At 32.9% G+C, this 15035-nt stretch overlaps 1 protein-coding gene across 10 annotated transcripts in view; it reads right to left on the reverse strand.

Moving 5' to 3' along the window:
- The window catches only part of ADGRL2 (adhesion G protein-coupled receptor L2), a 203017-nt gene that overhangs the window by 157690 nt on the left and 30292 nt on the right, over nucleotides 1-15035 (reverse strand). For all 10 annotated transcript variants that reach the window (XM_065910337.1, XM_065910346.1, XM_065910309.1 and 7 more), the window contains exon 2: nucleotides 10503-10675. In XM_065910337.1, coding sequence (XP_065766409.1) covers nucleotides 10503-10575 — 73 coding nt within the window. In that variant the 5' untranslated portion in view covers nucleotides 10576-10675. The remainder of the gene's footprint in view (nucleotides 1-10502; nucleotides 10676-15035) is intronic.

The following is a 15035-nucleotide window of genomic DNA, read 5'->3' on the forward strand; positions in this document are numbered from 1 at the left end:
GAAGAGCTCTGAAATAAGCGATTTTTTTTATCATCATCAAGTTAAACAATGTTAGGCAATATACTTTTAAGTATTTCTGAAATATTCTGAATGACAACCTCAAGAGTTAAAAAAAAAAATACACCAACGACCTGAAGGTAAATATTAAGTTCCACAAAAAAAAAATGAACTGGCAGGAACTAGAGCTTGGCAAAAGAACAATCTTGACAGGACTGCTTTTTCATTAGCAAACTGAAAACTTTTACACTACTAACTAATCTCCAAGTTGTGATTTTAAGTCTAAAATTCCTCAATTCCAGCAAAAAATTTTGTAAAACTATTTTGATCTCTAAAATCCTATATAGAATTCTCTGTTTAAAATTTGCTATGTACTTTTATCTGGCTTTAGAAAGCTAATGAACCTAATGAACTTCCTGAATAAATAAATGTAATCTGTGATCTGTATTATCATAAAGTCAAAATAAATTATATGCGTAACTTTATCTCTGACAAGAAAAGAGAATAAAATTACTTCCAATACTAATAATAAAGAAATAATAGCTTTGATTATACATAATACTACAACATGGAAAAATCATTAGATGATCTTAAGCAGAGCTGTTTTTGATAACAGGTTTACATTCAATCCTCTTTTCAATAGGTTTACATCCTTACTCTTTTATGGTGTTAACATGTCAAGGTAATAATAATATTGAAGTGAAAATGACAATTCTTAGTTTTTGAAACACTGATTTTGAAAAGTTAATAAAATATAAACTTTTCCTAAATTAATTAATAATATACACTTTGTAATACATGACTTTATAATGTTACTTTAAGTAATAACAGTTATAGTAAAATGCTATTAAAATGATGTTTCCATGTAACAGAATGAAAGTAGGCCAAATCAATGGGGAATAGAGGAAAATATGAGGGAGAAAGGGTCAGACTGCATTGTTACTCAGGGATTTTTCAATACAAATCATCAGCTAAAAGGTCAGTAGAAAGCATATAAAATAGGACTAGAAGTGTAACAAAATGCAGAATTCAGTGGAAAGTTCCAAGGTAGCTTAGTTGCTTTTTTAAATAAAATGAATTCTAAAACTGAAAGTGATGATATTTTTATATTTCAACTGTGCTGTTAAGTAAGGTAAGACACAAACTTCAGTTTGCAAAGGTCGAAATCACTGTCATGCAAAAGCTGATTCTCTAGACTATTTTAATACCTAAAACTCATTGATCCAGATGTCCTCTCACAGATCAGCAGCCTCAGCATCACGTGGGAGGTTATTAGAAATGCAGATTCTCAAGGACCATTCCAGATTCCTGAATCGGAATCTACATATTAATAGTTTCTCCAAGTGAATTAAGGAATTTCCTGCCAGCTCAATAGTAAAGAATCAGCCTGCAATGTGGGAAACTTGGGTTCAACCCCAGGGCTGGGAAGATCCCCTGGAGGAGGGCATGGCAACCCACTCCATTATTCTTGCCTGGAGAATCCCCACGGACAGAGGAGCCTGGGAGGCTATGGTCCATGGGGTGGTAAAGAGTCGGACACAACTGAGCAACTAAGAAACCACACATAAAGAGTCAGACACAACTGAGCAACTAAACAACAAAGTGAATTATATGTAGATTTAAATTTTGAGGGGCACTGGTATAGATAAAGAACATTAAAAACATCCAGCAAGACCTCCCTTACATTTCTTCTCCTGCACACAGCCCTTCCTGAACCTTCCTCTCCCTGTATCAAAATACACATTCTCCTTTCCTAGATAAGTCTTCCTGTCCTAGCACTGGATCCCATTTCCCTTCTTTCTGCTAGGGAGACCTGGGTTTGATCCCTGTTGGGAAGATCCCCTTAAGAAGGGAAAGTCTACCCACTCCAGTATTCTAGCCTAGAGAATTCCATGGACTGTATAGTCCATGGGGTTGCAAAGAGTCTGACACAATTGAGTGACTCGCACTTTCACTACAAACAATCAAAAAAGAAAATTATAAAAAGTACTTTCTTTAAACAATAGAATGCACTTAACCTGCACCACCTGTCTCCTTCACTTTACTTACAACTTTTGAATCAATCTGCCACCATCAATCACCTCACCACAGCATTGTCATACAAAAGTAGGTTGCTTAAAATCCAACAAAGAGCTCTCTCCCCACTACCAACAGCAACGCCCCATCAACCTTTTTTACTGTGTTTGACTAAGTTATTAAATCCCGAACACTCTTACTAACATATTATATTGATTCTAATCAAAACCTAAATTTAATATCAGGCATATGTATGCCTGGTTTAGATTTTAGTACTACAAAGAGAAAAAGAAAAATCAGTAAGTGGACAGAGAACTAATGATTAATACAAACAGACACACACACACACACACACACACACACACACACACACACGACAGAGAGACAGGTATAAAAGCAATGTAAGAAATACTCTATCAATAGCCAGCAAAATAAAAGAGAATTTTACTTAATCTTTTTTGATTAACTCCTTATATGCAAAACAAAACTCTACTTTATCTGAATCCCTCTATTGTTCCCATGAAATTGTTGTGTTTCTTGATATTCTAAAATTCTCAAAATAAAGAATATCATTACAAGGTATTTCAAAAGGTATTTTAATTATGAATGTCCTATTTTTTTGCTTGCCAGTCTCTCTCTCAATTTAACAGCAAAAATCCCTCAAAAACAAACTTTATTAAACAGACTAAATGCAAAAACAAATCATTTCAGTAGCATTATTATTAGAGTCAGAACAGTAACATTTTCATCCATAGTTCAATCTGTGTAAATATAAATTTATGTTTTTTTCCCCTCCTTTCTTTAAAACTACTTTCCATTACCATTTTTTAATTTGGGTATGTCCCAAATTCTTCTACTTTGTTAGTTAAAATCTGATTCATTTCAAATGATTTAATATTAGTCTATTCCCTTTAAAATTAACTGAAACCTTAACTCTCACCTTATAACAAAGTTATTTCCTAATGATTAAAATTTTAAATAAAAACATTTAAGAAACACAGGGAAATGTAAGTGAAATAAACATTTTATCGCAAGATTCTTAAGTGGAAAAATAATGGAAAACTTCACAAAAGAAAACAGCTAAACATCAAGAAGTTAGAAAAGGGGAAAAGGGGGTAAATAAAGCAAATCAAGTAAAATATTGATAACTGTTAAATCTGTGGCTAGTGTTATTTTATAAAATTCTTCTATTTGAAATTTTCTTTTAAAATTAAACAATATGAATTAAAAGGCAAATGCAATTTTATAATAAAAATGACAAAAATAAAATGACATCAAAGAGTTTAAAAAATATGAATAGCTATAACACCATAAACAGAAAAATTGGCAAAGATAGTGAACAAAAAATTCACCTCAAAATTATAACCGGTCAATAAGTAAATCCATATAAAATGGAAAAAAACATAAAATGTTTTTGTCCTCACAATTATCTCTCAAATTACAAATTTAGTTTATAATATCTCTTTTTTTTTTTTACATGACTAAGTGTTAATTTTTTTAAAAATGTGAAATCAATGCCAGTAAAGCACATAAACTGATATTTCACAGATCAATAATCAAAGTGAACATGGGTATAACCTTTCCAAAAACTAGTTTGGAATATGTACACATGCCTGATATAATAATCAGAGTTCTAGAAATTCACTCCCAGAAAATGGGCAAATAGGATGTAAAAGATTTATATAGATATTTAATTTACTTAAAAGAATTTCATTCAAATGGCCAACAGATAGACAGGGAGTATTAAATCAGTTTTGACATATACATGACAAATTACAACGCAGCTGTTAAAACCTTTTATCTAAATATATAATGACAAGGTAATACAAGTTATGATAATAAAGTAGAAAATCAGTATATGGAAAGGAAGAACCTAATTTTGTTTTATACATTGTAATTTTGTGTTGGGGGAAACAAAGGGAACTGTTTGGTGGTTAGGTATATTTAGGTCCTAGAATTATGAACAGTTTTAAAATCTTAACTTTCTTATTTTCTATCCTTTCTCATGAGAATGTATTCTGGAGAAGGGGAAAATTTTAAGAAAAATAAACCCTCAAAGCAAGAATAATGGTGAACATAAAAGTCAAATTCAGGAGAGTCCCATGCTGCTAAGGAAGGATTATAAACGTTGTTTTGGTTCCTAAAGCTCTGAAGCTCTGATATGGAATTCCATTCTCAACCTTACATTTTCGCCGAAAGATCCCAGGGCCAAGGCTAGGTATTCTCCTGGAATCACTTCTCTCAAGTTGACAAAGGAGTTCAAGAAAAGGGTTGAAAGATGTCATGAGATATTCACTAATCCACATTGATGTCTAATAAATGTAGACTGCACGGCTGTCATATGTCATTCTCTGTCATCGTAGGAGGTGAAAAGAAAATAAAGAGTACCATAGGGTACCAAGCATATGTTTCAGTAAGACACTCCCTTAGTAACGTGTCAGATAAATAGTTCTTAGAGAAACAGCGGCTCTACATTAACACTCATATGTGCTCAATCATTTATATTATCTTATTCTCTAATACCACAGTACATAAAAAAGTGAAAAGGTGTATTAATTCCAAAAATGAGGCAAGAGATTCATCAAAACTGAAATTACTTCAGAGTAATGAATACAATTACCATTCAGCAAAATTAAGGTGCTTTATATGCCTCCTATGCTTTTAATTAAGCCACCTTTAATACACTATTGATTATTTCAAACTATTACAATAACTGTGATAAATGTCTAATGTGAATATAAAATCAATATTTCAAAAATTCACTTTTGGATGGACAAATTTATGACCACTTTACTTTAGCAAATTACTTCATAATAGATTTATTAAATAAAAGATTTAGTAAATAAATTTAAAGATTTATTAAATAAATTAAACAAATAAATCTTTGATGCAGTCATTCCAGTCAGAACACAAAAGTTTACAAAATTAAACAGCCAAGCAATAGAGTGTTATAGAGGTATGTTGCGTGGCTGTGGTGTGTAACACACTGATTTATAACATTTTTCCACCAGCAATAGACCTATTAGTGAATCAACAGAGATTATGGACAAATTAACCTTTTCCAAATACTGGAAAAAGAAGCAAGAGAGGATTAATTTTAGAGTGGAAAGAGAGAAGCAAAAGTGAGAAGAAAAAAATCAACAACCAAGCACTAGAACTTAATCTCCATGTATATTACACATGCACATTTGGACACTGAATATTGGTATCTAAAATCACCAAAGTATATTCCAAATTAACTTTTTTAAAGATGCTACTGTTTCCAACAAATAGATTAATCTTTTTTTTTTTTTTAATTTTGAGTCATAATCAGAACTGGTAAAATCCTAGTAGGAGTATTCTGCAGCATTTGGTTTTTAAAAGATCAGAAGCAACTTCATATAATATGTAAGCGGCATTAATATTTATATTTTTGATACAGAATTATACCACTACTTATGTAGAAGAAAGCTGCTGCAAATAAATTAACCCTGCACACATATAACACAATAAAGAATATTTAAAGTGTCCTAAGAACAATAGGAAATGGCAACCCACTCCAATATTCTTGCCTGGAAAATCCCATGGACAGAGGAGCCTGGTAGGCTACAGTCCGTGGGGCACAAAGAGTCGGACACGACTGAGTGACATCACTCACTGAGAGCAATATAGTTAGATACTTTCTTAAGGAATAAAATCACATTCATCTGCACTAAAAATATAAATAAAATCATTTTTAAAAATGCTTTGTTTCAAATCAGTGTTAATTTACATAATTTGCAAATTAAAAAAATAAAGTTATATTTGCCATGCAGTGAACACAGATATATGGTACAGTTCCTATTAATTTAACGGGAGTTAATAACTCCCATTAAGTTTAATAGGAGTCGTACAGCCAAATCCCCATGTACCTTGCTGAAAATTTACCTCCTAGCTTTAAACTAATCACATGTTCTGAAATGAACAAAAGTATTCAATTTTGCTAGACTGGGAAATCTAAAGTCCCTACAGTAGGTCAATTCAATGTTATCAAGGCAAGGCCATGTAGTGAAGCCCAACAACAACAAAAAAGAAAAATATTGTAACAATGAGAAGAGGCAAACTGAAGCAAGGGGTTATGAGTGTTGAAAATATAACATTCACCCTTAACAGAAAATATTTTATTTTTTTCAATCTGGAGTCAATTTTCCACTGGTTTTCTTTCTCAGTACAATGTTTAAAAAGAGAAAAAATAAAATAAAATCCCCTTTTGAAGCTTAAAATTATGCCCAAGGAGCCTGATCAGAGGGATAAAGAATCATATGAAAATGTATACATAACAGGTTACCACTTCTGAATCACAGTGAATTAAATCATAACTTTTTCTGAAAAAACCTTTTAATGTTAGTTTATATCCACACCCATGTTGCCATATACCTTACCTCAACCACCCATACATATATAATATCACAGTGGTTCTTAAGTGTGATGCTGAGCAACATCAGCCTCATCCCAGAAATTTGTCAGAAATGCAAATATGTGGGCCCCACCCAAGAACTTCTAGGTGATTCATCTACTCCTCAAGTTTAAGAACCGCTGCAATACGTTATTCCACATCCATGCTATTCTCTATGTTGGTTTTTTCTCTACTACCATGCTCACGATTGTCTTTACCAAGCTTGTTCAGCTCATACTGAGATTCAGCTCGAGAATCAACATCACTTCAGGTTAGAAGCATTTCCAGACACATACATACCCACTGAACTATCCTTTATCCCAATGCTTCTGAAATATCACCATCATGGCACTTATCACTCTGTTATCACAACTGTTTAAAGCTTTCAACTTATTGAGACCATGACCCTCTTTAAAGATTTATGCTATTCATGTGATGGATAAAGAGTAACTGCTTACCATAAGTCAGGCATTGTTCTAGTCACTTGCATGTCGATGAACAACAAAAAAGATCCTTGCCCTTGTGAAGGTGACTTTGTGTGTGTGTGTAAATATAAATTCTGAACAGCTTATTATATGTATGTACCAATAAAAGAATGAAAGATTTAAAGGAATAAATAAATAGAGGTCTGAAAAAATATTTATGGGCCAAAACAGGTTTTTAAAATTCATATGACCCCTAGATCAACTTTTTTTTGCCACCTAACTAGATTCTACAGCCAACATTTTTTACTGAGACATCATTAACACAAAAGTCACTGTAAAATGTTCTTAGAAAATTTTAAATATAAAAGCTGCTAAGATACTATTTCTACAGCTATGTTCTTAAATTTTCTTACTCTGTGTGTGTGTGTGTATGTATATAAATATTTGAAGCTGTATCTGGCATATCTGGCATTTAGTTTATACCTGGCATAATAGTTGCTTTGAAATAAGCAACAATATAATCTGAGTTAATTAACTAAAATTTCAACTAATGAAATCTAATTACATACTCACTGCATAAAGAACTCAACCTGATATCCATATTGCCTATTTTGCTGAAGAACTGCTATTATTTGTAACCTGTCACTTTGGCAAGCCTTCATATATCTTGACTTATACTTGCTATGGGCTCCATTATATAGCATAATTTAATTCTCTAGGACACAAAAATTCAATTTACTTTCCTACTTACTGATACATGATTCCACAGGGGGTTACTAGTCTTATAAAAACTGACTTTTGAAAGGCTTGAGGTTAGTTCTCTGGGAGTAAAATAAATTCTAAAAAAAACTTACAGAGTATTTTCTGGTTTTTTATAATCATTTTTCTTGAAAATTTTAAACATAACTTTCAAAAATACACAGGAAAGACCTGCAAGGATAAACAATGAAATATTGTTCCTACTTTGCAAAAATCAGTAAATTTTAATGGATGAAACTTTATTCTATTAACACTAGCTGATTAAAAAAAAATGGAGACAGCAATATAAGATAAGCTAATTCTAGCAATTAAACCTTTATATAATTAGTTTTTTCCATGGTAAAACACACAAAAATAAGCTTAGTGATTTGCTCTTTAACATGCACACAAAACATGACATAACTGTAATATATGCCTGGACTGAGAACAAATATGTAATTCCTTCTTGCATATGTGGAAATTTACCTTTCATATACAGACATGTAAAACAAATCTAAAAGTATGTTAAGTCTTTAAAATCATATACTAAGGTAAAACACTTCTGTAAACAGAAGAAAAAAAAAGCCTTGAAAAGGCAGGCATGGTCCCTGGCTGAACATAAAACACAGACATTTTTTTTTTAAGTCTAAATTAGTTGCTACTACTTAAAAAATCTAATGTCTGGTTTCTACCGAAAAATCAGAAGATTGGCAAAAGCAGGCTAAATACTGGAAAGGCCATCATGGGTCCCCCGGCAACACTTTTCTGCCTGCTGCAGACCTCCAGTAGTTATTTGAGGTTTAGACCTCCGCACAAGACCACAAGCTCCTCAAGAGAAGGGATCGTGACTTGTCCATGTCTGAACCCTAAACAACTGGCTCAATTTAGTCACGCAATAAATGAGGAAGGAGGGAAGAAACCACCTAAAAAGCCTTATCTGAGTTTATCAGCAAAGATTCAGGAGCTGACACAAAAAGTGCTCATCTCTGTAAGATCTAAAAAGGTAACAATCACGTAAGGGACCCAAAGAAACTCAATGGCTAAAAGGTTAATTTATATCTTCTTTCCTGTGCTCTCATACCTAACTTTGATAGGTTTTCTCTATAGGTGTTCACAGAGCATTATCTGCTGGCTGGCAATAAAGGTCTATCACGTCACATAAAACTTTTTTTAAGACAAAACCATGTGACACGGGAACAGCGTTGTTAACAGTGAGGTGCGCAGTAGCTGTGTGTATTCTTACAGCGAGCAGTGTGGTTCCTCCCAGGTTCTTTTTACCTGTAGGAGGGAACTGCTTCAAAAGTAACACACCCTGGCCTCATGCACCAAAAAATGAAATTCTCTTAAGAGCAGATATGAATCCTGACCTAAAAGGTGACACTAGAAATGAAACCGCAGTATCTCCTGAAAAAGTTGCTAGTTTGCTAGCCCCCTGCTGAGTTAAGCAACTGTGTCAGTAAAGTGGTCTCATCTCGATTGGAAATTTTTTTATTATGTGGACTAATGAGCCATTGATCCATTTTTAAATGTATAAAAACATTCAAACATAACAGCAGGAATTCAGTTAGTTCTTCTCCTCCCCCCCAAAATACAGATGCAAAATTATACACGACACACAAGATTTTCATAATTTCAAGCCAGAGATTGATATTATCAACTCAGTTTTTGCTCGTTGTTTATCATTACAGTACTATTCATTCAGACACTACATTTTAATGTTAGATTTCATGTATCTTTCAATTCTGATGTAAAGAGCAATATCTTCTGAAAATAAAACACTAACCTATTTGCAACTTTCATGTGTGACTAAACCCAGATGAGCATTATTTACTTCCTGAACACAGAAGTTCTTAATTTAAAATTTTTCTCAACTTATTATTTATCTAAATTATATTATTAAGTTATATCAATATACTGACAGTAGGGGCTAGAACAGAAAAAGTTAATGTTTTGAAGCTTATTACAAAGACACTGGAATGATAATCTACAATCTATTAGTTGAAAGTATGCCTCTTTTTTTCCTACCTACTATTTTGTTAATAGGTATAAATGGGATGGGACCATTTAAAAGTACATATAAAGTCAATTTTAAAATTCTAAGACATTTTCATCAAGAATACTTAATTGTGACAAAAAAATCCATTACATTTTACATGCATTTCTCAGAGATTGTACATTTCTTTCACAGATTTTACATACTGAATACAATGACTACCACTACCAACTAGCCATAAAATTAACATATTTTAGTGCCACATTAACTTCTGACCTACTCTGTAAAAAAGCATCTGAAAGAGTGTCATTTTCACATGGAAATAATATGTAAGACTAAAAAAATAATGGATACCAGAAAATCCATATAGTAATTATGGTTTCAACTAGTTTATTAACACTCTAAGTGTATTCTTTTCTTCAAAAATCAGGTCTGTCTTCAAAAAGATAACACGAGAAAGGAAGCACTAATAAAAAAACAACTTTTTCCAGAAAATTTTTTTAAAAATTATTTTTAAGTTTTAGAACAATGACCTCACACTTAAGAAGCAGACAAAACTAAAGATGAAATGAAAGAGTTATCATGAAATATTTTCAATTTTACTGGAAAAATTTAGTCAATAAATGCAAAATGTATACCAAAGCAAAGCTTTTGGTTAGTTCTCTCAGTATTATTTATGATGATTATATTTATAAATATATGCAAAATATAAATTTAGACTTCTAGCACTTTCTATAATATACAGTTATGTAAAAAAAAAATTCAATCATCAGAAAAAGAATATGGTATTCAGGAAATTTATTTAATGCTTAATTCTAAAATAATAAAAAATATTCATTCTAGTCGCATATAAAAAAAAAAGATCGAATATTTTAAGTTCTCCTGAATTTAAAAAGTAAAAATTTAAACTGTATCTTACCTTCTGTATTCGGTAAGAAGCTGATTACAATGATAAACCACAGACTTCGCATTCTGCAACCAGAAGACACCATTATTGATCCCTTTAAATATTTTCTTTGTATTCCTTAATGAATCTAGTTATAAATGCCCAGCTTCATCGAACCCAGCAGTCTGCATCATTGATCCTCATATCTGAAAAACAAACAAATCCATCATTTACTATATGGTCCTGCAATGTCACAAAACATGAGAAAACAATAGCAACAACCCTCCTCTTTCCAACCTTTCTTCCCTCCTTCTCAGAAGTATAAAAAAAGGTCATATATTTTGATTCTATATTCAACAGGAAACTGCTCCTATACACCAGATATCTGAGCCTTACGTTCTGAAAACAAGCAAAGCCCCCCAAATTAAAGGTAATCAGAGCATATGAATGCACATAGTAGTTAAATAAATTCCCAAAGATGAATTTTTCTTGTAAAGATTAAAGTTATTCCAGAATAAATACTGTCTTTCAATGCCACACAGTAGTCATTTTACCAGCTTTAATATATTAATACAATACCTCCAACAAAATTTCATTAATACATATACTTTGCTTCTAGTGATGGTAACAGCAGTATTATCTACTATTTTATCCTATTATCTAGTAAAGTAGACTACAGATATAATGAACAGTTTATTTTTCTACTCAATGGTGTACAATTTTTTTTTTTTTTACAATTTTTAATATATGGTTGTAGCTTATGTAATTATGGCATTCCAAACACTATACTGCAAACTGTTATTTATCTGACTGCTAGTTAGTCATAGGAATCATTTAATAATGTGATTGATTATCTCTTAAATATTTAAAGTTTTAGATTTTCATATATCAGTTTTTCTTACAGCAAAACTTAGTAAGGTCAAACCCATGTCCTTGAGTAGTTTAACCCATCCACTGGACCCAAATAAAAACCTAGACCACAATGGTTATATATCTCCAAGTTTGCATCACCATCACTAAAACAAAGAGCCAACTCTAATTCTGACTAGCCTTTAAGTGCCCAGTTCTTCAAATGAAGAGGACACAAAAACTCAGGTGTGATTTAATCAGCATTTCTACGTTCCCAGGATCACATGAAACCAGATCATTTGCTAGGTTCTACAGCAGTGTTTTACTCCTTTCTAGCATAGCGTGAGGAGTCAGAGAAAGTACCAGCCTTACCATATACACACTATGAAGGCAGTTCCCAAACATAGCCTGCCTCCTCATCTAGCATCTGAGCAGAAAGAAATTACAAATTCTTCCTGTAAAGTTTTCCCAAGCTCTCCTTAACCTTTTGCAAATAGTTTTTGAAAGTGAAGCAGTGATGGGTATACCTACCCACATTGTGAGGCTGTGTCTATAACTCAAAATGAACTCTTACATAATTTAGATGCTATCTCTAAAGCATAAAGAAAATTTAAAAAACCAAATTTCCCCTAGATAATGTTGAGCTTTTCATTTCACAGTAGTTAAGGTATTATGAATTTGCTACATGCTTAATGCATCATGCTGCTATGTTTAGTCGCTCAGTTGTGTCCGACTCTTTGCAAACCCAAGGACTGCAGCCTGCCAGGCTCCTCTGGCCATGGGGATTCTCCAGGCAAGAATACTCAGTAGGTTGCCATGTCCTCCTCCAAGGTATCTTTCCAACTCAGGGATCTAACCCAGGTCTCCCGCATTACAGGTGGATTCTTTACCATCTGAGCCACCAGTGAAGCCCAAGAATTCAGGAGTGGGTAGCCTATCCCTTCTCCAAGGGAACTTCCCCACCGAGGAATCGAACCAGGGTCTCCTGAATTGTAGGGAGATTCTTTACCAGCTGAGCTACCTGGGAAACCCCTTAATGCAGCACATGTGATTCTATTATAGCAGCTCACTATATTCTACTATCAGTTCCCTACAATGTAATTTCTATGGAAAAAGAGTCAGATTCTAAATGGTTTGGAACACTGATCAAGCTATAAAGTCACTATCTTGCTTTTGCCAACAAACATACCAGAAAGAACATAAAAAATTAATCTGAAGCTATTATCTAGTGTTTATATATTAAGATTCATAGAACTACAAAAGGAATTAGCAAGACAGTCTATAATGAGTTTATTTTATCATGCCTATAGTTTGAGATAAAGCTGCTTCCCTATACACACTTCCATGATCCATAACCAACCTAGTTTTTTCAGCTCTCTCTAAAACCCATGAAGACAAAATTAGGCATCCTAATGAGAGGAATCAGAACTGGCTTATCTAGTTGTAAGAACACCTCAGATTTTCTCAGAAATAAAACAATAACAAAAGGAAAAGCAAACTTCCTCCTCAATATGCCAAAAATGCACAAAGAAAAAAGATACATCAAAAATTAATCTCATAGAGAACACATGGCATACAACCCTGCAAAACTGGCTGGTTCTCTATTCATTTTTCACTCTGAGCTCAGCTCCCAAAGACTATTCAAAAGACAAAACCAAAAGTAAATGTTTCATTTACAACTGCTGCACAAAGTGCCTGCCTTAAAACTACGAGCTATTTTATATAAAGCACAGACAGAAGTCAGATAATTTCATGGCCTGTCACATTTAAAAAGCCAATCACGAACAGTTTCTTAACTCCCACAGACTGGTCAATCATTGTATCAAGCAATTAGAATAATTTTAATATGTGAAAGAGGTGCATTAAATGTTACTTGCAGTAATTAAGTCAGCCTTTGGAATGCTCCCAGTTCAAGCAAAGAATCCTGACTCTCCAGATTTTGGTTGTAATAGGTACTTTTATCTCAATGAACTAATGCATATGGGCGGCTTGCCTACATGCACAACTCTTGAACACATTTCCACTTTCTTCAAACAACTCAAGATCAGCCTGTCTTTGGTCACTGGCTATTTGAAAGAGTCCTTGTTTGTGGGAAGAAATAGAAAGAAATCAGGCACTGATGACTGCTTTGTAGGAAACAGCTGCCAAGATAGGAAAACCTCTGTTAGTCAAGGGAAAAGGAGGAGGAAACCACACAACCCAGACCTCTTTTGCGGTCTCTGGCCAGGATAGAACATTTCATGAACTGATTTAACTATGCTAAAAACTTCAGTGTATTCTTGAGGTTTAAATGTGAAACACAATTTTAAAAATACACTTTAGTCAATTATAAGACTTAGTATAAATGACTGTTTCTAACAGAAAGAGATTCCAAAATGTAATAAATTCATGGCTTTTTCCCCCACACAAATAAAGCTCAGGTCCGTCCATCTGTCTGTTCAATGAGTAAAAGAATATCAAATTGATTATTCTCATTCTACTGCGTACAGCCAATCACATTCACATCAAATAAAATTATTTTCAAAAGTTCAAGCTTTAAATGCAATTTTGAAAACAATCAAAAGATTTTACTGCTGTGATTCAAATGAAAAACAACCTTCCACTTAAAAATGTCAATGAAAATTGAAATACTTAGCAGACCATAATTGGCTAAGGACAGAATGAATAAACAATCAAACACTAGTCATATAATGTTTGTCAAATAATCAAACATAGTGAAATTACTCCCAAGAAAACACTGCTCCTAAATCAAACTGGAGCCACAAGATTCTCACTGGCGTAGATGGAGCCAACAGACTTGTCCTTCAAACTCTATAATTACCTGCAAAAGGCAGCTCAGTAAGTGTCTCACAAGGCAAAACAAAAAAAAGGAACAAAACCAGGAAAAGGCTATTACACTTTCTTTGAACAAACAGAAAAGATTAAGGGATTCCTCATACTAAAAAACAATATTTCTTACCCTTCCAAGAACTTCAGGGAAAAAATAGGAGTATGATGGCATAGCGCACAGATGAAACCCCTTATAATGCTAAGCAGCAGTACATTTCTTAATAAAAACTGAAACAGAGCATTTCTACTTAAATTATGAATGACTCTTATCCTTATCCTTTCAAATTCAGATTCAAACAATTTCGTCCTAAACTTGTTTCTATAAATACATGACACTGTCTACCAAACCTCTGTCAAGATTTTTTTTATAAGTAACTATCCTATTACTCTACCAGGTAAAAAGTCAATTAATGCATCATTACTACTAAACCTTTCAAAGCTCAACAACAACTTCCAGGAGCATGCCTCAGAACTGTTTATAACCCAACAGTCCTCAATGTTTTATACACTACATACAAAGTACAGTTACCCATAGTCATTCAGATAGTAACCTGCTTATATTTATTAGCTGCATTAAACATCTCATGCCTTAAATTGTCAGCAAATTTAAGAAATACTATTAATCAATTTTAGTATCTCTGTATTTATGTTACATTACTAAAAAATCATACTTAACTTTATATATGTTGACATCTATTTAGCAAAAATAGAACAAATAAAATCCATTTGTTGAAAAGCCCAATGACAGAAGCAGGATATAGCATGCTTCAAATCAATGAGAAAAAAAAAGATAATTTAAATTTTTCTAAAAATGGTTAACTGAGGTTGATATCCTATTAAGTGCACAGCCACTATAAAGATTCATATCTAAAGCTTTATCTTTGATTT

The sequence above is a fragment of the Muntiacus reevesi genome, chromosome 1 (genome assembly GCF_963930625.1).
Source record: "Muntiacus reevesi chromosome 1, mMunRee1.1, whole genome shotgun sequence".
Taxonomy (NCBI): domain Eukaryota; kingdom Metazoa; phylum Chordata; class Mammalia; order Artiodactyla; family Cervidae; genus Muntiacus; species Muntiacus reevesi.